Here is a 19713-nt window from a genome sequence, read left to right as displayed (position 1 = left end):
TGCATGTGCTTATACCAATTGCAAGTGCGATATCAGTGGCCCACCATGCCGATCTTGCGCTACCCTGGATATTCCATGCACGTATGCGAGACCCAGCAGACGCCGGGGGCCTCCCAACCGCCACGCAGAAGCCATAAAGAAGCAAAAGCTGGAAGCTCAACCCGATGCCTCGCTGGCCAGCCCGTCTGAGTATCCACCGGCGAGCACTCCGCAACCATCCGCATTTTTTACCCACTCTCCAACAACGTCTTTTCCGGCTTCGGCGGAAGCCATTTGTTCACTGCACACGGTCCAGTTACTTCTGGACGATTTCTTCACTTATATTCATCCCCTAGTCCCCATTCCCCATGAACCTACTTTCCGCGCTGCTTTTGAACGCCGCGAAGATGCAACTAGCGGCACCTTTCTGGCCCTCTTGGCTTCCATGATTGGATTTCTGGTTGCCTCCTTTCCTCGGAGACCCAAACTACGGCTCAATACTGAGGCTGAACGCTCTGCATTTCCAAACTCCTTAGCATTGGTAAGGCGGTGCCATGATGTTGCCATACAAGCCCGAGGTACTGGGTATCTTGACCGCAACGCGACAGTCTACGATGCGGCCACTAGCTACTTTCTGGGAGTATGCGCCGGCTACATTTATAGTATGCGTCGATGCCGTGTCTACCTGGCGGAATGTCGTACTATGCTGCAGGTGTATGACCTTTGTCGCTCTCCTACCAACATACCTTCTGTACCTGAACTGAATGCCACGAGCCCCATGTCGACCACCTCGGGGATGTCGCTGGATCAGCCGGCCCAGAACCTCACAGAAAACAGTACGGTGGATCTGATAACCCAGGAATTGGGTCGCCGGCTTTTCTATGTCACCTTGGTAGGATATCAGACTCTGCATCAGATAGGTTCTTCAGACATCAAAGTTCATATACCCCCGGAGACTCCAAGTGATCGGTATCCACCGCTCCCGCTCGAAATCGATGACGAGTTCCTCTTCTCAACCCATGTCAGCCCTCAGCCTGCAGAGCGGGTATCGCGGCTTGTCGGATTTAACGCAAACGTGCGAGTCTACAGCTCGAACAGTGCCTTGTTGGCCTGGGAAATTGCATTTGGCAGCGGCCAGATCTTCGATTGGGAGCATCAGCGCTCCTGTCTGGCAGAATGCCTGCAGAAGGCGAAATCTGCTCTTGTGAACGTCCCTGCTGAGCTGTCTCTCTTCCATCCCAAGAAAATATCCTCTGCTGGGTTATCCGGGCTGAACGAGGACGGCTCGATATTTGACTATCCACATGATCACATCCATCAGGAACGGCGCGCAATTCAGTATGAGATCCAGAAGGCCAATATCTATGCCAGTCAGCTCTGTACGAGATCCTACCTTGTTGAGAAATACTGGAGTCTGTTTGAGACGTTCACGAAATATGGCAATTCAGCGAAAATATCTGTCCCGAAGATTCCTACCTCGCACATCAAGACCGAATCCTCATCAGAAGCACCTACTGAGCCCGCCACAGTGGCGTCCGCAGATACAACTTCACAGGCTCTGGCCCATGCACAGACAGACTCCATTGGCCGCGTGATGGCCGAAGAGCGAAAGTTGGTCATTAAGGAATTCTTCATCCTCTTACGCACCGTCAACGAAGTAAACATGGAGCCCAACGGTGCCAGCATTGTATGTCCTGGATCCTCCTCCTCGTGTTATATGGTTAACTAACCCCAAGGCAGACAAACAAAATTCGCCAGGTAGCATCCACCCTCCTCAATCAAACATCAACCACCATTCCAACTGAAGATTTATCCTCAATTACCGCGGCCGGAGAACACGTCCTCACGGCCGCCGAAGCGGAATCCTACCTCTTCGCGTTCATCGACACCCTCATCCGCCTCGAAGGTCACTCTTCCGCGCCCGTAGACCCTGGCAATGGGCCTGGGGGCGTGAGTCCACGCGCCAACGGTCGCGCCATGAGTTATCTAAGTGACTACGAGCGTGACCAGGAGGAGCTGAGCCAGTGGGCTAGCTTGAAGGAGTACCAGCAGAAGTTTGCGGAAGCAGGGGGTGTCTTGTCGGAGTTATAGTCTCTCGTGCTCTAGCATATTCATTCAACTTCATACAAACCATGTGTTAAACTACTAAACTACGTTGAGACAGTGTTTTGGTTTATCAACCATCGGAATGGGATGGTACTACGGTAGTTCCAAGTAGGCATTTAATAAGCCATCTGTGACTAGCTCAGTTACGCAGACCAGAACCAAACCGTACGTAAGTCATATTGTAGTAGCAGAGCTGACAGTACAAACACGGGGAAAGGAAAGAGAAGAGGGAGACCTGAGGAATATATGCCTGGAAGCTGATACTTGAGGCCATGGATGTCTTCAGTGGATATTACCGGTGATTGGTAACACCGTCCTACTAACCACTTTGAGACTGAACATTTACACCTTCCAATTCCTTCAACTCATCTGCAGTTTCTGCAGTGAGCCTATATAATTCGTGTCAAATAAATTCCTCAATAGACGGAGGACGCACATACTGTGGACACATAATAATCAGGGGATTATCTTTGGTCACAATGTGATCTTTCACTCCAGCTGCATCTAATATTCTTAGGGAATGTCAGTTCCTTTTTTAAGATGCAGACACTGCAGGGCTGCTAGAAACATCGAACCTGGGTACTCATATTGTTGATTGTGTACTTTTTGACAGAGATTCAGTGAACGAAGAGAAGTCGGCCAGAGTTGCGATTTAAATACTTTGCGCAGGCCCCGCGCAGGATTTTATGCGCGATTTGACAATTCGCCTAGTCAGAACATTGTGTCGCGGGGTTTGGAACACATTGACGTAGAGATCTACGTAGAGGCGAGAGGATGGCCCCACTCTCCTGGTGGCTGGCTGAAGATTCGCAAGCCGCTTCTTCTTGTGGTGCGATAGGTTGGTTCGATGGTATGCAATGGACTACACTACTGTAGTGTGGGCATACATCCTGTGATTGGGTTGTCATATAGCAGCGGTCAGTGTATCCGACCTTCAGCTGCCACATAACTTTGCACTTGCTTTAGCGTTGTTACGCAAGACACGTCATTATAATTTAAGCTTCCTTATTGCCAGTCAAGTCGATGTAGATAGGTAGAAGGATAAACGTCATTTACCCTGACCCCTCACCGAAGCGATAAGGTATCTTGCATCCTTCCCACGTCATGATACGGGTTACCGCTCATATCCACAAATGATCAAACCCCTAGAGGTCCATCAGCGTAAATGGGCCGTACTGGCTATGGCTAAATGCCCATTAACTAATACGAAGGCTAGGGAGGAAAAGGAAAAAAGAAAGTGGGCGTGGACGACGCAGCCAGATCGCCCTCACCACTTTGAAATACCTATGTATAACATCCCATGGAGGTATACGGTCATTTATGATGGCTAGTGCATTAGGCACGAAAGGATGATATGTTCTAAATCACGATACAGCTAAGGAGGGGTTGATTTTGGAATAACCAACAATGATTAGCATGGGTTCCGGTACGGGCCGAGAACCAAAAGCATGATTAGCTGAGGGGTAAAGTGTTTTTGAAATCCAGTGTCAAATTACAGAACATAGATGACATGCATTAAGTACAAAATTTCAGGAAACATCCACCAGCAAGAAATTAAAGGAGATGCGTGAGCAAGTTAGTGTAGAATTGAAACCGATCCATGGATGCATGTATCTCATCCGGAACAACAAATCGAGCCTCACAGGCCTAAGATGTCGTTACCGTCACAGTCGCAGTCGTCGTCACAGTCTCCATTTCAATGATAGTGATGAAATTTGTCGGCGTAACCGGGATCACAGACAATGCACCCGCCTGAGAGGTTGACGTAGATGTAGACGTCGGCGTCGGTGTGACTGTGATCGTCAGACCAGGAATGGTCACTGTAACGCTCGCTATCGCTGTATTGTGTATGGTGATTGTCACCTCTGTCTCCGTCTCAGCGGGTGTAGGTATGTAGGAGCTACTACTTGTGCTTGTGCGTGCCAGGGTTGGGGTTACAGTCACTGTTGGGCCGGAGATTGTCACCGTCACGCTTTCGGTCGATGTGTCTTGTACGGTCAAGGTTTCAGGTTCGTTGGTTGTAGTTGGGGTTGCAGAGGACGAGGTAGTTAGAGTTGTCTTTTCAATTGTAGTTGGAGTTGAAGCCGAGGTTGAGGTTGAGGTTGTTGATAGGGAAGTGGAAGCGGTAAGCTTCTCAGGGAATGTAGATGTAGGTGTAGAAGTAGGATAGATTGTCTGCGTGGTGTATCCGGATTCACCGCCGCTTGGCACCCAGACAATGATGGACCCTGTGACTGTATTCGACTCTTCTGCTTCTCCCACAGATACCGTTGAAGATGCCGTTGTAGTGGATGCCATGGTTGTGGATGGTGCTGGAGCTGATGAGATAATTTCACTGGCAGTACTGCTCGAGCCCGAGAGGAGGCCAATGATGCCAACGGAGAGGCTTGCTGTCTTTGCAGCTACCGAGCTGGTGGTGATTGAATACACCGGTGATGTAAATGAAGTACCGCGAGACGTTGAAGTGGATTCCTGGAACAGGGAGGAAGTCGTGCTTGCAACATTTGAATGGGCTGCAACCGGGGTTTTGCTATTCGATGCCGAAAAGCCACTTGTGTCTGATGCCGTTGTACTTTGCGGTTGGAGAGGCCCGACTATACCATCAGGGGATGATTTAGCAGAGCTATTAGCCGCGACTTCATAAGTGGAAGTTGTAGATCTTGGCGTGGCTGAGGACGAGACCGTTGGCTTGGAAGATGAACTGCTCGTCTTAGTTATGCTAGACCGAGTGACTAAAGACACAGATGAGGATACAGCACCCCCAGGAGTTTCGGAGAAGGCAGTAATTGATGTTGTCGGTTCAGAACTTGGGGCTGGAGATGGGATAAAGGAGTCGCTGTCGTGGTGAAACGTTGATGGCATAGCCTTGCTGATTGAAGTTGAAGAAAATGGTGCATCCGATGGACTAGGATGTTCAGTCGCAGGCGTAAAGGACGGAGTGATGGCCTGAGGTACAGGTGCTGCGGATGACGGGTACACAACTATTGGCATCGTCCTGTCATCCTTCTGTGTAGAAGACGGTCCATCCTCGGTAACCTGGGTCAAAGATGCAGTGGACGTCAACGTAGAAGATATCTCCACGGGCACCGAAGAAGAAAGCAGCCAAGATGGGGTGACAGGAATGACAGTCAATATCCCACCATCTGGCTCACCAGGCGATGAAGTGATTCCGGCGGGCGCAGCATCGGAGGAGACAGCGACCGAAGTAGAAGCAAAAGAGCGTGCGATCGGACCAGCCGAGCAGATCCATGCAAATGTGAGGACGATAGTAGAGCGATGGAAGAGCATATCTGCTTTCGGCCTTTACCTTGAACTCAGCAACGAACGAGAGGACGATCGCCAGGACAAGACGACTGGGCAAAACGGAAAGGAAAACAGTGGGTCAAACGGGGATTTATGCAGCGCACTCAGTGATTCACAGAGGAAACATTCGAAAGAAGCGCATGGAAGTCGAGAACTCGTGGTGGGATCAATCAACGATAGTATGGTATGGCATATGGCTGGCAGGGTATAAGCAGGGTCAAGGAACGAGCGACAGAAAAGAGTGGCCTGATTCCACAATACAAGTCAAAATGAATGAGGCAACCTGAGACACCGAAATAGAACTAAGGAGAAATAATAAGGAAAGATGCATCTCAAGGGCGCAGTATTGGGCCGGCATCTTATGAAGAATCCGGGTTAATTCGGGCTAGGCCCAGCCCGTTGTTCTGGTAAAAGAAAGAGCAGCCGCCATTGTTAGGGGCGCTTTGTGGGACGGTTTCACTGTAAATATAGAATCTAGCAAATCGTAAGGTGCCTGAATACAGAAAGAAATCGGACTTGTGTTGCAGCAGACGCCAGGCACCGGTTAGCGCCCGTGATTGGTTCATAGTGTCCATTCGGCCTCAGCGCGTAGAATTGTGGAGGCAGATTCGGACTATGAATGTTTCTGAAGAGTTATTAAGTTATTATTACTTGCCATTGTCTTCGTTTCACTCATGCGCCACTTGGGCTCCATTGACTCATTACATGATCTCTGCTCCCCACTGCTCTGCTTTGCTCCAGAGATCTGTCGCAACAACAATACTAGGTCGCCACCGTAAAGCTCCCTCCAATGCCCTCAAACGCTGAGATCTGCCCGAACACACTCTTTGAATTCCCATAGTAGTGCAAGCGATATGTGCCGCTCTGCACGGGGTTTGGGTCATCCACACTATAATAGTCATCCTCGATATTCCACTGGACTGTGACCGTGCTATATCCGAGGATCAGATTGGTTCGTTCCCAGTTGAAAACCAGGTTCCAATCGCGGTCATTGCGCACAACTTCCCATTCCCCGGTGTCGGGATTCTTCATTTCCACCGCTGCGTAGGTCGATTCCAGGCGGAGGTCGTTGCGAGGGTTAGCGCCGACGAACGTTGTGTTGACGGTGTCGCCCGGCTTGTACGGCCCGGTTCCAGGGTTGGCGGTCACGTCTCCGAAGGACTTGCCGAAGGGCGCTTCGTCGTAGACCACCCCTGTGATGAAACTGAGCGAGTTGTTGGTGTTGACGGGCGGGCTGGGGCCAGCGGGGAGATCGGGCAGTTTCGAAATGTCCGAAGCGCTTCCCAGATACGGAAGATAGGTGAGAGTCAGGTTGATGTACGCTGCGAGCTCGTTCGGTCCGTAAAGAGTAGACGCGCCCTCATAGCGCTGGACGCTGTATTCCTCCTCAGTCGCGACGTAGTGGGCATAGCTATTAGACGGTGCTCCCAGCACTACCTGGGGATCTGAGATCCCGAGAGTATTCGTTGCGCCCTTTGCAATTGCCTCCTTCCAGCGCCGTCCGGACATTGTCGTGGCTTCGCTGGTAGAGATGATGATAAACAGTTGTCCAACTCGGAGAACCTGAATATCGACGATGTCGGGGGCCCAGGCATAGGGCTCAGTGAGAGTTCCCACGTCCAAGAGGATGTCTTTGGCTCCTTGGCACTGCTGCTGCTCCTCGCTTGGCTCGTGGATGAATGCCCGCGCTACTTTCCACAGAGGATTATCGGTGGCTGGCGAGGAGATATTCTGGGTGAAGTCAAAAGCACCCGGTCCATCAGTGGTCCCAGCAGCGAATGAGTAGCCCAATGCCGCAGGGCACGTTTTCACTATCGATCCATTGAATGGTGACGGGAAGGTATAGCCATTCATATCATGATAGACATGGAAGGACCTGACATCTGAGCCGCCTGTGATAACGGTCGGGCTGGAATTCATCTGCTCGTAGAGCGTCTTGGCCGCACTGTACTGGCGTTTGCCGATCTCGAAACAACTCTTCGCTCCATTGTCCTTCACACGGAAGAAGGGGCCTCTGCCGTGGCATGCCTCGTTCGTGCCCCCGCAGGTACTGTCGGTATAAGAACACATCTTATTGGATCCATCCTCACACCATGCACCCAGAATGTTTGGGCTCGTGTCTCCGACGTTGGCCTGCGAGAAGCCAATGACCACGTCATCAGCAAACCTCGCATCGCCATCGATACTGCGCTCAAAGAGGTAAGCGGCAACTCCCTTGTTGTCACCGGTAACTAAGGTGTTGTTGTTGTACATGGACGTGCCATGCACGGGGAACCATGTCAACACGGCCGCAGTCTTGTTATCTGAATCACGATCAAATCGCAAAAGGCTCAGCGTCTTGTCAACCTTGGCCGAGTATTGAGCTTTTTCTTCTTCGGGGTTTTGATCGTAAGCATAAGGACTTCGGTTGATGTTCGCATCCTCAAGCTCGATAGTTCCAAAGGACAATCGGCCAGGTGTCAAGCTTTCATGTGCACGCTGGATAGACAAGATGGTGCCATCCACAATAGCTTGGTAGCTCTGCTTGTCAAAGCCTTTGGTGGGGATCTGGGGCAGAAGATAATTCATCCATGCCCCAGGTCCTGAATGGGAGTGGGTTCCCGTCATAGCAACGTTGTGCTCGCCATATCGTGCATAGTCGCCGCCTAGTGCGGCGAGGCCTTGCAAAACTCCATGCCTAACTGCAGTGTCACCCGCAAGGGTGTCGACAACCAGATAGATAAAAGTATCGTCAGGCTTGTTGGGGTCTGCAAAGATGAAGGAGCGAGCGTAGATTCTCTGTCGCAAACCCGTTCCCAGCTGATCAAGGGTGGCATAGCCGTTGAAGTCAACTTCGACCACTGGCCTGATGATATGGTTAACCACGACCGGCTATTTTGTTTACTGCCAACGGAGAACGTACCCAGTTACATCTGCCTTACCGGCACCCACCAGGAACAAGTCATTTTTTGCCGCCGCATTTGCTCGGCTTCTCCACTGGTTGAAGTTTCTACTGAAGGAAGACGGCGGCGTCTCGTCACTGTTGTGCAAGGCGGCGAGCAGTTGCATAAACACGAGCAAGGTCAGGGTGAGTACGCCAAAGGCGACGCCCAGTCGAAGATTAGCCATGTTTATTATGGGAGAGACAAACTATGACATTAGGGTAGCACCCTTTTTAGAAATCCCGAGGCACTAGGCCCTGAAGGCAGGAGACGAGTACTTAACCCTCAGGACAGAGCGCTCATGATCGAGAAGTCAGTAGACAGGGAAGATCATTATCCAACTTGGTAAAAGAAGTAAGCCTCAACCTAGACAAACTCCATCGGGAGGTCGTATCTCTCTAAGCGATGTGTGATGGGAGAGGCAAAGTGCAGCATGCATCCCTGCAGGGTCAGGGATCGTCATGTACCAGCATTCTACAAGCTTGTTTGGGCTTAGACTCGGCTCTGTTTCCCCGCACGGAACTGCAAATGCGCCCGATTACCTTTCCATAGCTCTTTAATGTTGGGTCACAGGTCACACTACGTGAGTTGCCTAGGTTTCTGGTTTTGGCGTCGGAGCCCGCGGCCGTGTCCCTGCTCCCGCCTTTAGGTCACCCGGGATTCGGTCAGGGACTGGTCCCAGGTTGGCAGTGATTATCGTAGTTGCACCTGCATCTTTTAGGGAATAGCTATCGGCTATCATTCGTGCGATATCTCGCGAACTTATGCATGGTCGGCAGATTAGCTGCAGTGGAGCCAACCAGTAGATTTGTACACAAAACGGACCCGCTCTTCCAAATCACATGATAAATGTCTTCACCGCCTTTGCGCGCAGCCTCGTTCGAATATCTTCAGCGTTGGCTATTGACATACTTACTCTATCCTCCAATTCAAAATGTCTCTCATTAACGAATCACACGAATCTTTACCCTGTATGTTTCCGCTTCTTCGATGGATCACTAGCCCCCAACTAACAACTCCACAGACCTTGACGCTGCGCCCTCAGCCTCTGCGCGACAGCACGCCCAGCAGCTCATTAACTCGGAGCTCGTCCCTGAACATGCCACAACTCTGCATCCCTCAATCCCCGCAGCCCCCGAGGCCCGATTCTCTCCTTTGTTCCAACAAGAGCTCTCGCGCAAGGAAGCCGGCGCCCCTCTCACCGGCGGCATCGATCTAACCCGCTACGAAGCACCAGAACCCCCAACCCGCGCCTCCGTCAATGACGCTCCCAACCTGGACGAATGGCGCCGGACTCTGCAAAAAGCTTACGTCTCATCCTCACATCTCACTAAACGCCACGAGAACCTCTCCCTCCTCGAAGAAGGTGGCAGAAATGCTTGGCTGATCGGCAACTCCCAGCTGGAAGATATCCTGCGCGGCATTGAGAAGGAGCTGGCTGAAACGAAGGATTCCGCCGAGGAGGTCAACAAGCAGCGCAAAATTGCCCAAGAAGCTATTCAGGGCGAGGTTGTTAGTCTTGAAGAGACGTGGAAGCGCGGTGTCGGGGCGGTTCTGGACGTCCAGTTGGCGTCGGAGGGACTGCGTCAGCAGATTCTAGAGTTCAGACGCCAGGCTGCACAGCAGCCCCGGTAAAGGTTTTGCTGGTCTGTGTGACCCCTTCGATTTCAGGGGAAAGTCTATTTTTGCTCCAGGATGCATGATTCTGTCAAAGTCTGGCACTGTTGCACCGGGCTATTTTATGGAACTGTGCTCGATCATCTGTTGCATGTGATGAGCTCTGTTCTGCTCTGTTGTGTCCTTTTCCAAAGAAGCCCGAAGCGCTTGCCCGGTCAGGCGCAATCACTCTGCTGTGGTATGTGAAGCAAGGTCCTTACCATTGCCCCATGTTTGGGCTTCAAGGATATTGCTGTCACAACGCTTTGACCGGCGGCCACTTGGCCTGATCCATTAAGTCAGGCAGGCGACAGAATGAGGGCCAGTCCAAATGAGGATGCCTTTCAGATGGCTCTCCCGGTATGCCGTCCTGTTGCCGTCTTTTCGGGCTGTGCTACAATTTATGCCATCCGGGCCTCTTCACGGTCCCCGGCCTACATAGTCTCCAATTCATGATACCCTTTTCAACCCTCACAGCTTCGTTCATATTCATACCCAGCTGCAAGGCTATCTCGTAGTATGATGGATTGTATCCCAAAATCAAATTCATTTTCATGCGCTAGGCGATGCAAGTAATGTCCAAATACAGTTCAGGTCCAACTTATTAGTGAATTTCAAATGACGAGACACCGATCAAGCGAGTCACCCCCCTCAAATCTTCGTCTCTGGCGAAACGAGCTTAACATCGACCCCATCCCCAGTAATCTCTACCGTACTCTTCCCAGCAACATCAACCAGCTTCGCCTCAGCCTTGGCATTCCAATCCAGCAGCTGTTTGCACATGCCCTCGAGTGTAGTAATAGGCGGCTCATAACCCAAACCGCCGTGCTCGGGTGCCTTGCGCGCACGCGAGTCATCCGCAAAGCAGAACACATCGGAGATGGCAAATAGTGACGGTTGCATCTGCGCCAAGTCACCTGTTAATCTGGGAAGCCAGGGGAGATATGTGTGCTGGATGACACAGTAGAGCTCGACAAGGTACGAAACGACCAACAACGGGGCGGGTTGCACAGTTGGGAATGAAACAGGCGTCTTGGACAATGTACTGAGCAAAGTGTAGACGTCGTTGAAAGAGACAGCTGGGTTCGGGTCTGTCACGACAAAGGCCTGGCCTCCGATGTTGGGTAGTGTCGAGCCCGGCTTGCTTTGTTCCAACAGTCGCTGCTCGTACAGGAGGTGTGCGATTGAGACATTCTCTGCGTTCACGAAGCTTTGGATCACCGGCCGAACCCAGGTCGGGCTACCGCCCTTGCGTAGGTACACGCCTGTGATGGTCATTGAGGCGTCGCTGCCGATACCGTAGATGCCATTCGCGGGACGGATACAGCCGGTGCGGAAATTAGAGGTCTGAGAGTCTGCGGAGCGTACGATGGTCTCGGATTCAAGCTTGGTTACAGCGTAGTTGCCAAAGAATTGGTCGTGGTACTGGGGTATTTTTGCGTCGTCGCTGATGACCTGCACGGCGCGGGATGGTAGCTTGCTCCATGGGGCGACCCAGAAGTTCGGCTTGTGCAGAGATATGGAGCCAGATGATGTTGAGACGAAGCAGCTGGCACCGGCTTTTCTGGCTGCGCTCAGGACGTTCTTGGTGCCGTCGATATTGACCTTGCTACAGTACGGCAAGAACATTTTGAGCCGGTCTTGAGGACGGATCGTGGCGGCAGTGTGGAAGACGGTTAAGGGGAGCCTTGCGACAGATTCAGGCCAGGGCTGCTCAAAGGAGGTAGAAACGACCAGCTCATCGGTGATGTTCGTTTTGACGTAGGTCACGCCACGGTCGAGGATGTCTTGAGTAGGCGAGAGAAGATCTAGAATTCGCAGTGAGGCCGGGTCTTCACCTCGCGCAAGCAGATGTGATACAATCCAGCCGCCCACAAGGCCTGTTATTGATCATGTCAGTTGCAGTGGCCTTTTTACCTTCTTCCAGGATTGCTGCAGGGGACAAGACGTACCAGATCCACCGACAACCACATATCGTCGAGACTGCTTCGGCGGAAGATTCTTAGTTGTATCGACCGGGCTTTCCAGACTCTTTTTGTAGGCAGATTCAATTTCATCGACCGTCCAACGACGAGGCGATGCCTTGTGCGCCTCTTCGGGCACACGCTTCATGGCAGAGTTGACATGGTAGAGGTACAGAGCTGCCAGGCCTAGCACGGAGGTGAGGATGATCCACGCCATGGTTGATGTTCGCAAGGATCAACAATGCAGGAAGTGGGGAGAGCTCGCTTCTTGTACAAGGGACAAAAGGTTAGACGGTCACTGCGTTTCAATGTAATAACCCGTGCGCCATGTGAAGTCCAAGCACAAGCCGCAGACTCTGAGGGAGACGTGTCTGAGAGAGAAACAAAGTTCATATTTATTTCGATCAGCTACAGTATTTGTAAATCTTGAAACCAACGCTATATTTGTCACCGATGGAGCTGCAAGCGAGAAACGTGTAGCATCGCTTAGAGAAGAGGCGGGCTCGGTTAGTGTTAAACGAAGCCATTCTGCGCTCTGGTTGGTCAACTTAGTTCAACAGCCCATTTATTCCCGGACATGAGCGTCGAATTGGGAATGAGACAGCGAGCCTGTTCTAGATGTCGAAAGGCTTTCCGCGCTAGACTTTAAAGTCAAGGCCCATAAGAACAGGAGCTCCACCCATGATTTAGTCCCGTCCTTAGCTCTGCGGCGTTCAATGTTTATCTTGTGGGCAGGTGTTCGTTCCCCCCTCGGCGGAAATACTTCCGCACCGAAGAAATAAAATTTTTCTAAGAGCATCGGCCCTACTCCCCTCGGGCTTTCAGAGACGGCCCACAGCACCGTGACAATAATCGGGATGTTTGCTTTCCCGAATCCATGCCCGATCGTGCTTGTATCCGGCTTTTCTCAACGGTAGGTGTTCGCCGTACAACCACACCTCCAGGGCCTATACAGGCATATAACTTCCCAGAGAATTCCGACCCCACGTATTGATGCATACATTGGTCCTGCCAACGAGCAGTGTCGTTGGCTCATGGTCCAGGAAGACCCCCGAGCCCGGGCCTATCGAATCCACTCCAGAGCAACTAGGGGAATCGCCCACTCTCCTCAAGAGAAATAGAGTCATGTACCCACGGGGTCTTCATGTGGAGGACATGGAGATGACACCTTAGCACAAACCGTGAATGGCACTTGGCAATCAACATTAAAAGTTGACTAGGGTGATATAAAGGAAGCATTGCAGATATAAACCAAAGTCATTAGAAGCCTCGGCTTCCTCTCCGAGATACGCATCACCCTTCTCGGCACGCCGTCTTCCTTCACCGTCACAGAGACTTATCGCCTGCCCCACCTGGTCTTCGTTTAAAATTTCATATATGTATGACAGTCTGGGACCGAACTGGTCTGGCACGCTGTTGGGCTTACTGGAGGTGGCTATTGTACCCATTCCGTTTGTGTTTTACAGGTACGGGTACAAGATCCGCATGAAATGTAATCTGATTCAGCGCATGCAGGAGGATAAGAAGAAGCTGGAGGGGAAGAGGGCGCGCAAAGGGCCCAGGCAGGGTGCTACTCCTCCCAATGATGAGCAGAAGCAGAATGAAGCCGAGTGAGAGAGAAGTATTTTTCCCACTGGATTTGTTATGTTTTATTTTTTGTTTGTTCGATTCATCTCTATACCCCATCATCTATGCATTGGTGTTTGAAGATCGGATAAGTTGATCTGGCCGCTGAAAAGTCCTTGCATGAAGCGCTGCATAATGTCTAGTACGCGATTATTACGAATAAACGATATTCAGTTCGAAACGTTCACGATAGACACGAGGATACTGAGTTCAGAAATGCCGATTCAGCAAAATTCCATCATTGCCTTCAGCCCTGATTGTGGATTCGGCGCTCCACGTCTTGCGCATTGCGCAGAATCCGCTCGTACTCTCCCAGAGCAATAGCACCCGCGGAGAAAACCATCACTGCCTCGACGTACACCGGCCGTGGTGAAACCTTGACAGGCAGTGCCTCATTTGACTGCTGTGAACCCTGTTGACTCGAGAAAGACGCATCTGGCGGTGTAGTATCTCGAACATATCCCAATACGTTCAACCATGAGCCTACCCGCAGCTCCTCGGATGTCAGATCTTCGAGGACAGCATTTACATCCACGAAAACCATGCTGGGCTCTTCTTTGCTGCGCGGATAATGGTGTTCCAAGACGAGATGACCAATATTAACGTTGTATTGCCTCACACTGTTGTTGATACATTAGTAAACGGGGCCGTTTGTAGAGTATATGTCTCAGCTGGAATTCCCCAACGCACCAGCCCAAAAAGCGGATCTTAGAATCAGCGGGTAAGCATGGCAGCTCGTGGAGAAATGCGCGACTAGAGGGGCGCGGCCCGCTCATCGCGAGAATGAAGAAAAGCGAATCCAAAGAAGCAGCGAAAGTCGGGATGACGCGGCACGTGACCCCGATAGGCCCGAGTATGTCATAGGCTCAGCGAGGGGAAAGTCTCTCCCCTCCATTTGGCTTCATCCGGTGACTTCAACACACGCTGCGAATTTGCTCTCGCCGCGTCCAAGACACTTTCTGGCTTCTTTCACTGTCTCGCCGATCGCCACGCCCCTCCTTTGGCGATAATCACGTATTTGGGTTTGCCTGGAGCCTATCCACCTCCGTCTGACTCGCCGCTCTATCTACACTGCGACGCCCCCTACCTTTTCATTGACCGTGCTGCCTGATCGCCTCGCCTTCGAATAAGAGTCCCACATACCACAAATCCCGGACATCTTTCTTTCACACGGCCGCCGAAATGTGGTCCTGGTTTGGCGGCGCTGCCGCTCAGAAACGGAAGGATGCCCCTAAGAACGCCATCCTGCTGCTTAGAGAGCAGCTGGATATGTTGCAGAAGCGAGAGAAGCATTTGGAGAACCAGGTTGCGGAGCAGGATGCCGCGGCGCGCAAGCAGGTAAACACAAATAAGAACGGTACGATCACCCCCGCTTCTTACAACTAGGCTGTGTTTGGGCGTCTTATCAACGGAATGGGAATTGAAGTCTAACCCGTTTGTATTCTGTACAGCTGCCAAAGCCGCCCTCCGACGGAAAAAGGTTCACGAAAAGAACCTCGAGCAGACAGCGGCGCAGATCGTTCAGCTCGAGCAACAAATCTACTCCATCGAAGCGGCCAATATCAACCACGAGACCCTGCAGGCGATGAAGCAGGCTGGTGCAGCGATGTCGCAGATCCATGGTGGAATGAGCATCGACAAGGTCGACGAGACTATGTATGTGGCAACAGCCCACGTGTTTCACTATTGGGCTTATGGAGTGCTAACAACTTGCGCAGGGACATACTCCGAGAACAACACCAGCTCAGCGAGGAAATTGGCGCGGCGATTACCAGCGTCCCGCTGGGCGAGCAGCCCGACGAAGACGAGCTGGAACAGGAGTTGGAGGGACTGGAACAGGAGGCTATGGACGAGCGCATGCTCAATACTGGCCCGGTGCCGGTCAATTCGCAGCTGGATCGGTTACCAGAGGCAGGAAAGTCGGAGCGTAAGTCGAACCCCTTCATTCGACCTCGACATACTCAGGACCGTGCTAACAGGCCTCCAGTGGCTGGAAAGACACCCGCAAAGCCTATGGCAGAGGAAGACGACGAGGAAGCCGAGCTGGCCAAGTTGCGCGCCGAAATGGCCATGTAGCACCCACACCCTTGCCCTACTATCTTCGCATATGCAGCTTTTCTTTCCTCGGTTGGCTTCCTGCCTCGCCTACCTTTTGCATTGGACGTTTTTCGCAAGCCCTCTTGTTTTTTTTTTGCCCTATACTCTGGCGCTCCCTCTTCCCCTCCCATTCTCTCTCCCTTCCCATACAACTTCACCCTCGGTGTTTTGACGGCGTGGTTTGACCCGCTCTGTTTGTCTGGGTCATCATAACTTATCTTTCCAAGTATTTTTTTCCACTATTAGTTCAGAATTTCCCTTTGCTTCTTTTGATATTGGATCCGTTCTAGAATACTTTCTTTTGCCGAGGCCGTTTCTGCGTGGTTGTGGAAGCTGTGATCTTAACGATGGTCCTCGAATGAACCAGATTATAATTTTCGCGTGTTCGTCTGTACGGTGGGCAGACAAGTGGTAGAAGAACAGCTTCACAGCCTACGCACGGAGAGTACGGCCAGCCGACTGATCCAAGCATTCCATCTATCTTCAATGTCTTATCAGATGTTCGAGATCATCTCAATTCAAAGGTATCTAGCGTATGCACAAAAGCATTCGACCCTCAGCTTTTCAAAGCCATGTCACAACAACCCCGAGGCAAGGGTTGCAAAACAAAAGAATAAACCATAAATCAGAGCATGAATGAAAAACTCCCATGGCTTTTTGAAACCCACCATGAAACCAACGTCCCAATCCATGCTAACCTGGAAATTTTGTCCGAGTCCCAAAACAGAACCACCCTCATGGATTTAACTCCTATATGGATATTAAAGTGAATAAAAGAACATCTCCATTTATAACCCCCTGTAACCAGTTGGGCAGTGGGAAATCACGGAGCCCACGCATAGCTCTTGAGCGGCCGCGAGCGCGCGCCGTCCTTAGTTTCGGTTGACCACTTGGATTTCCACTCCACCTCGCGCGCGGCTGACTCGATGAGAGCCTCCTTGGCGTCGTCTGGAAGTAGAGCGATGATCTCCGGGGACATGAACTCCGGGTGGGTCGGGTTGGCGATGCTGGCCAGACCATTGGGGTGCAGGTTGCGCAGATCGCCGTCTGGGCCTGGGAGTCCCATGTTTGAGTAGGGTGGCGGGTCGTAGACGATATCTTGGATCACGTAGCGATCGGCGATGTGGGAGGGCACGGGTGGGAAGATGTTTGAGGATCGTTCGTAGACCTGGTCGCCCGGTGTTGCTGGTTCGGTGGTGTTGACATTCGTGCTGGACTCTTTGTTTGAGAGGCTCAGAGAGGACATGTCTGTCATCAGGTCGGCGGGCGGGACACGCTCCCAGCGACAATGGGTCGGTTGCATGATTTGAGGGTAATGCATCGCGTTGGTGTGCACGTCGTAGGTGCCTCCCATGGTGGAACGGCGCAGTTGGGCAAGCTTGGAATTGAAAGAGCTAGAGAGGATGCGTTAGCTTCATACATGATTCGAAACGAAACGGAATCAGAAGCTTACCTAGCCGCACGAGCGTGTTCGAGCATCCAGTTATCATCCGTTACCGGCACGCGCCGTTTTTTAGGGTCCACTGGCTTGCCGCCAGGCATTGGCACCGACGGCGCATTCGTGTGGTAGACACTACTCGCGCCGTGCCATGCCACATACTGGTTACGGTTGTATTCTTCTCCCGGGCCTGGTAGTTTGTCCTCTGGCACAGCAAGTTCACCCTCGACGTCACCGCGCTCGCGAGCAGCCGCCTCGTCGTAGTCATCGACAATCTTCCTGCCTCCAACGATAATCTTTGCTCCAAACTCACGGAACACAGAGCGCGCAGTGACCACACCGATGGCTCGGCCCTTGTAGGAGTGCGGGATCAGATCTCGCTCGATCAGATCACGCTTCGCATCGTCATCGATGATGATCTTGTAGAGCATCTTGTGTTTTTGGAAGAAGAGATACGAGTCACGGAAACCAATGCATCGCGCCGGCTCCGTTGACAGCATGTACAAGCGGTCATCGCGGTTGAGAATCGTGAAGGTGCGGACTCGGTACTCGCGGCCCCCCTTCAGACGACCGTTTTCATCAACCTTGGCGTCACCCTGAGGATTCGGAGGAAGTTGAACTTCATCGCCGATCACATCCATCATGTTTCCTTCCTTGTCCACTGGCACCTGTGTAAGGTGGGATGGGCCACGATTGCGCGCCCAGCGTCCGCCACTTGCAGCAGGTCGACCTCGTCGCCGCTTTACTGGGGTAGTTACTCGAATCGGGGTTTGCGAACCATCCGGCGCATCCCAGTCTGGTGGGCGATTCTTTGGAGGACGACCGATGCGACGTTTGCGCGGGAGAAGGGATGGACGGCCGGGGTTAACGTTGGGCGTATCTCCTTCAAGTACAGTGCTTTCATCTGCTGCGGGTGTCGCGGCGCTCGCTTCGTCTTCGGGTTTGGGTTCGCCTGGAGTCTCTGCTTGCCCCTCCTCAGGCGCGTTCTCGGCTTCGACTTCGGCCTCGGGATCGGCCTCTGGTTCGACGTCTGGGTCATCATCGGGCGAGTCGTGGTCTTCCACCGCAGGGGAGGAAGGTTCAGACGGTGGCACATCAATCATCTCCTCGTCGGAGACGTCCGGAAGTGTAGGGACATTTTCTGGGGATTGTTAATGGCAAGTTCGTTCACAGGGGGATGACTTATGGTCTTTGAACATGGGTTGGAGGTTGGGGAGGTGCATTAAAACATACTCATTGATTTTGCCGCTGCTTGGGCAGCTGCCCTGAGCTTTCGAGGCATAGCGACAATGATAGCGGGGACAAACAATACGTCTTGCAGTCGCGCCGCCAAAGTGAGCTGTTTTGCTCACATCCCAATGGGCGGGAAAACATTTCCCCGATGAATATCACGTGAATGCATGTGACTTTAGGTCACATGATAAGGCATCGACCCTCAGCCTCAGGAACTGATCAAGCCCTGAACCCTATTGTGACGTCATCCTTCATCACACAGGGTGATACCAACTTGGGCAAAACCAACTGAGGTGTTGAGCTCTTGATTCGCAGGCACTGCCCGGGAAATCTAGACCCTCTACCGCCTACTCGGTCGCGCCGGTTGAAATCATGGAAGGGCCATCCGTCTCCATCGGGAGATTGCTACGGGCATTGTGTGTAGTGCGGAGATCCGGACCCGTGGATGGCCGCACGATGAGCTCATTTCGCGTTCCAGAGAATGTTCAAGGCCCAGAGAGGCAGCCCAAAGCACTCACCGGTCCGTTAGCTCACCGTTCTCTCCCGACGTTGGAGTCCTCGCAGTTTAGTTTCGGGATTGAGCTGTGTGACTGGCTCCGTGCGCCCGGATCCATTTCACCGACCTGTACCCGCCCTTATACAACCTTATGGGGTATGTACCATAGCAAGTTTTACCAAGGGCTGTAAGTATACACTTGAATGCCATGTACGTTCCATGGGTATCACATGCGAGGAAGTGCCATCGTCCCGATGGTTTGGCCATCTCACCGGATGTGAGAGGTGTGAGCTTCGGAAGAAACCTGCTTTGATGCAGAAGACCTTGACCGCTTGGACCCTTGTATGTACAGGAAACTGAGGGGTGGCTACAGTATTCCCCCAGAAGGAGTGGCTGTCAAGGATTGACAGCCGATCTTGGGTAACGCGGTTCGCGATTCCAGAAATGTCCGGCTCTTCTTCTCTTGCATCAACGCGCAGTAAAGACCGCGGGAGTGAGTCGGTTCCATGTTGTGCAGGTCGTGGATCAAATTCACAGACCGCAGATGACCTACAAATCAGATATCCGTAGTCCGGTCGCTTTGCCCGATAAGCTGCCACATGCACACTGCACTGGATCATGCAGGCGTCTCTAATGACACCGTCAGCGGGCGGTATCAGGATTGAGGAGAACGGGGCACTCTTCCGATGTAACTTCTACGATCCCGGGCTATATGGGACAGCCTTACGCACAATAGATCCCAGTCATTCACGAACGCCTCTGGATCTCTTTTCCAACGCCATGTCCATCCGTCCTGAAAAAGAGGTGAGGGGCAGTTGCAGATCACCCCCCGCCTCGGGATGGCGTATTCGGGAAGCTCCAGCAGCGTTGCTTTTCTTCTACATTGCCAATCAC

At 52.1% G+C, this 19713-nt stretch overlaps 9 protein-coding genes across 9 annotated transcripts; 4 read left to right on the top strand and 5 right to left on the bottom strand.

The window, feature by feature from the left end:
* Nucleotides 1–775: 775 nt before the first annotated feature.
* On the top strand, nucleotides 776–2070 carry N7498_001051 (uncharacterized protein; the record flags this gene model as incomplete). Its single annotated transcript, XM_058448114.1, has 2 exons — nucleotides 776–1666; nucleotides 1720–2070. The coding sequence occupies 2 exons, from the start codon at nucleotides 776–778 to the stop codon at nucleotides 2068–2070; spliced, it is 1242 nt and encodes a 413-aa protein (XP_058313525.1).
* A 1662-nt stretch (nucleotides 2071–3732) lies between these two features.
* Nucleotides 3733–4383, bottom strand: N7498_001050 (uncharacterized protein; the record flags this gene model as incomplete). Its single annotated transcript, XM_058448113.1, has 1 exon — nucleotides 3733–4383. The coding sequence occupies one exon, from the start codon at nucleotides 4381–4383 to the stop codon at nucleotides 3733–3735; it is 651 nt and encodes a 216-aa protein (XP_058313524.1).
* A 1767-nt stretch (nucleotides 4384–6150) lies between these two features.
* Nucleotides 6151–8496, bottom strand: N7498_001049 (neutral/alkaline ceramidase; the record flags this gene model as incomplete). Its single annotated transcript, XM_058448112.1, has 2 exons — nucleotides 6151–8233; nucleotides 8291–8496. The coding sequence occupies 2 exons, from the start codon at nucleotides 8494–8496 to the stop codon at nucleotides 6151–6153; spliced, it is 2289 nt and encodes a 762-aa protein (XP_058313523.1).
* Nucleotides 8497–9243: 747 nt separating this feature from the next.
* N7498_001048 (pre-mRNA-splicing factor SPF27 family protein) lies at nucleotides 9244–9944 on the top strand (the record flags this gene model as incomplete). Its single annotated transcript, XM_058448111.1, has 2 exons — nucleotides 9244–9280; nucleotides 9334–9944. 2 exons carry the CDS (start codon nucleotides 9244–9246, stop codon nucleotides 9942–9944), a joined length of 648 nt encoding a protein of 215 aa, XP_058313522.1.
* A 672-nt stretch (nucleotides 9945–10616) lies between these two features.
* N7498_001047 (putative 3-beta hydroxysteroid dehydrogenase/isomerase family protein) lies at nucleotides 10617–12146 on the bottom strand (the record flags this gene model as incomplete). Its single annotated transcript, XM_058448110.1, has 2 exons — nucleotides 10617–11845; nucleotides 11918–12146. The coding sequence occupies 2 exons, from the start codon at nucleotides 12144–12146 to the stop codon at nucleotides 10617–10619; spliced, it is 1458 nt and encodes a 485-aa protein (XP_058313521.1).
* Nucleotides 12147–13306: 1160 nt separating this feature from the next.
* Nucleotides 13307–13543, top strand: N7498_001046 (Citrinin biosynthesis cluster MFS transporter mrr1; the record flags this gene model as incomplete). Its single annotated transcript, XM_058448109.1, has 1 exon — nucleotides 13307–13543. One exon carries the CDS (start codon nucleotides 13307–13309, stop codon nucleotides 13541–13543), a length of 237 nt encoding a protein of 78 aa, XP_058313520.1.
* A 259-nt stretch (nucleotides 13544–13802) lies between these two features.
* On the bottom strand, nucleotides 13803–14331 carry N7498_001045 (nuclear telomere cap complex subunit Ten1; the record flags this gene model as incomplete). The annotated part of the gene is made up of 2 exons (XM_058448108.1): nucleotides 13803–14175; nucleotides 14246–14331. The coding sequence occupies 2 exons, from the start codon at nucleotides 14329–14331 to the stop codon at nucleotides 13803–13805; spliced, it is 459 nt and encodes a 152-aa protein (XP_058313519.1).
* A 386-nt stretch (nucleotides 14332–14717) lies between these two features.
* N7498_001044 (ESCRT-III subunit protein SNF7) lies at nucleotides 14718–15688 on the top strand. The gene is made up of 4 exons (XM_058448107.1): nucleotides 14718–14912; nucleotides 15007–15211; nucleotides 15274–15482; nucleotides 15543–15688. Exons 1-4 carry the CDS (start codon nucleotides 14738–14740, stop codon nucleotides 15629–15631), a joined length of 678 nt encoding a protein of 225 aa, XP_058313518.1. The 5' UTR covers nucleotides 14718–14737; the 3' UTR covers nucleotides 15632–15688.
* Nucleotides 15689–16475: 787 nt separating this feature from the next.
* Nucleotides 16476–18372, bottom strand: N7498_001043 (chromatin structure-remodeling complex subunit RSC7; the record flags this gene model as incomplete). The annotated part of the gene is made up of 3 exons (XM_058448106.1): nucleotides 16476–17046; nucleotides 17106–18231; nucleotides 18324–18372. 3 exons carry the CDS (start codon nucleotides 18370–18372, stop codon nucleotides 16476–16478), a joined length of 1746 nt encoding a protein of 581 aa, XP_058313517.1.
* Between the last annotated feature and the right edge of the window lie 1341 nt (nucleotides 18373–19713).

The sequence above is a fragment of the Penicillium cinerascens genome, assembly GCF_028974065.1.
Source record: "Penicillium cinerascens strain IBT 15544 chromosome Unknown contig_16_segment0_segment0, whole genome shotgun sequence".
Lineage (NCBI taxonomy): Eukaryota > Fungi > Ascomycota > Eurotiomycetes > Eurotiales > Aspergillaceae > Penicillium > Penicillium cinerascens.
Note: the sequence above shows the minus strand (reverse complement) of the source record. Positions and strands in the feature narration are given on the sequence as shown.

Bases quoted from the DNA above. Each gene is read 5' to 3' on its own strand.
- N7498_001044 (XM_058448107.1), top strand. From the start codon at position 14,738: ATGTGGTCCTGGTTTGGCGGCGCTGCCGCTCAGAAACGGAAGGATGCC. The intron at 15,212-15,273 runs GTATGTGGCAAC...CAACTTGCGCAG, and splicing joins GACAAGGTCGACGAGACTAT to GGACATACTCCGAGAACAAC. The intron at 15,483-15,542 runs GTAAGTCGAACC...ACAGGCCTCCAG, and splicing joins AGAGGCAGGAAAGTCGGAGC to TGGCTGGAAAGACACCCGCA.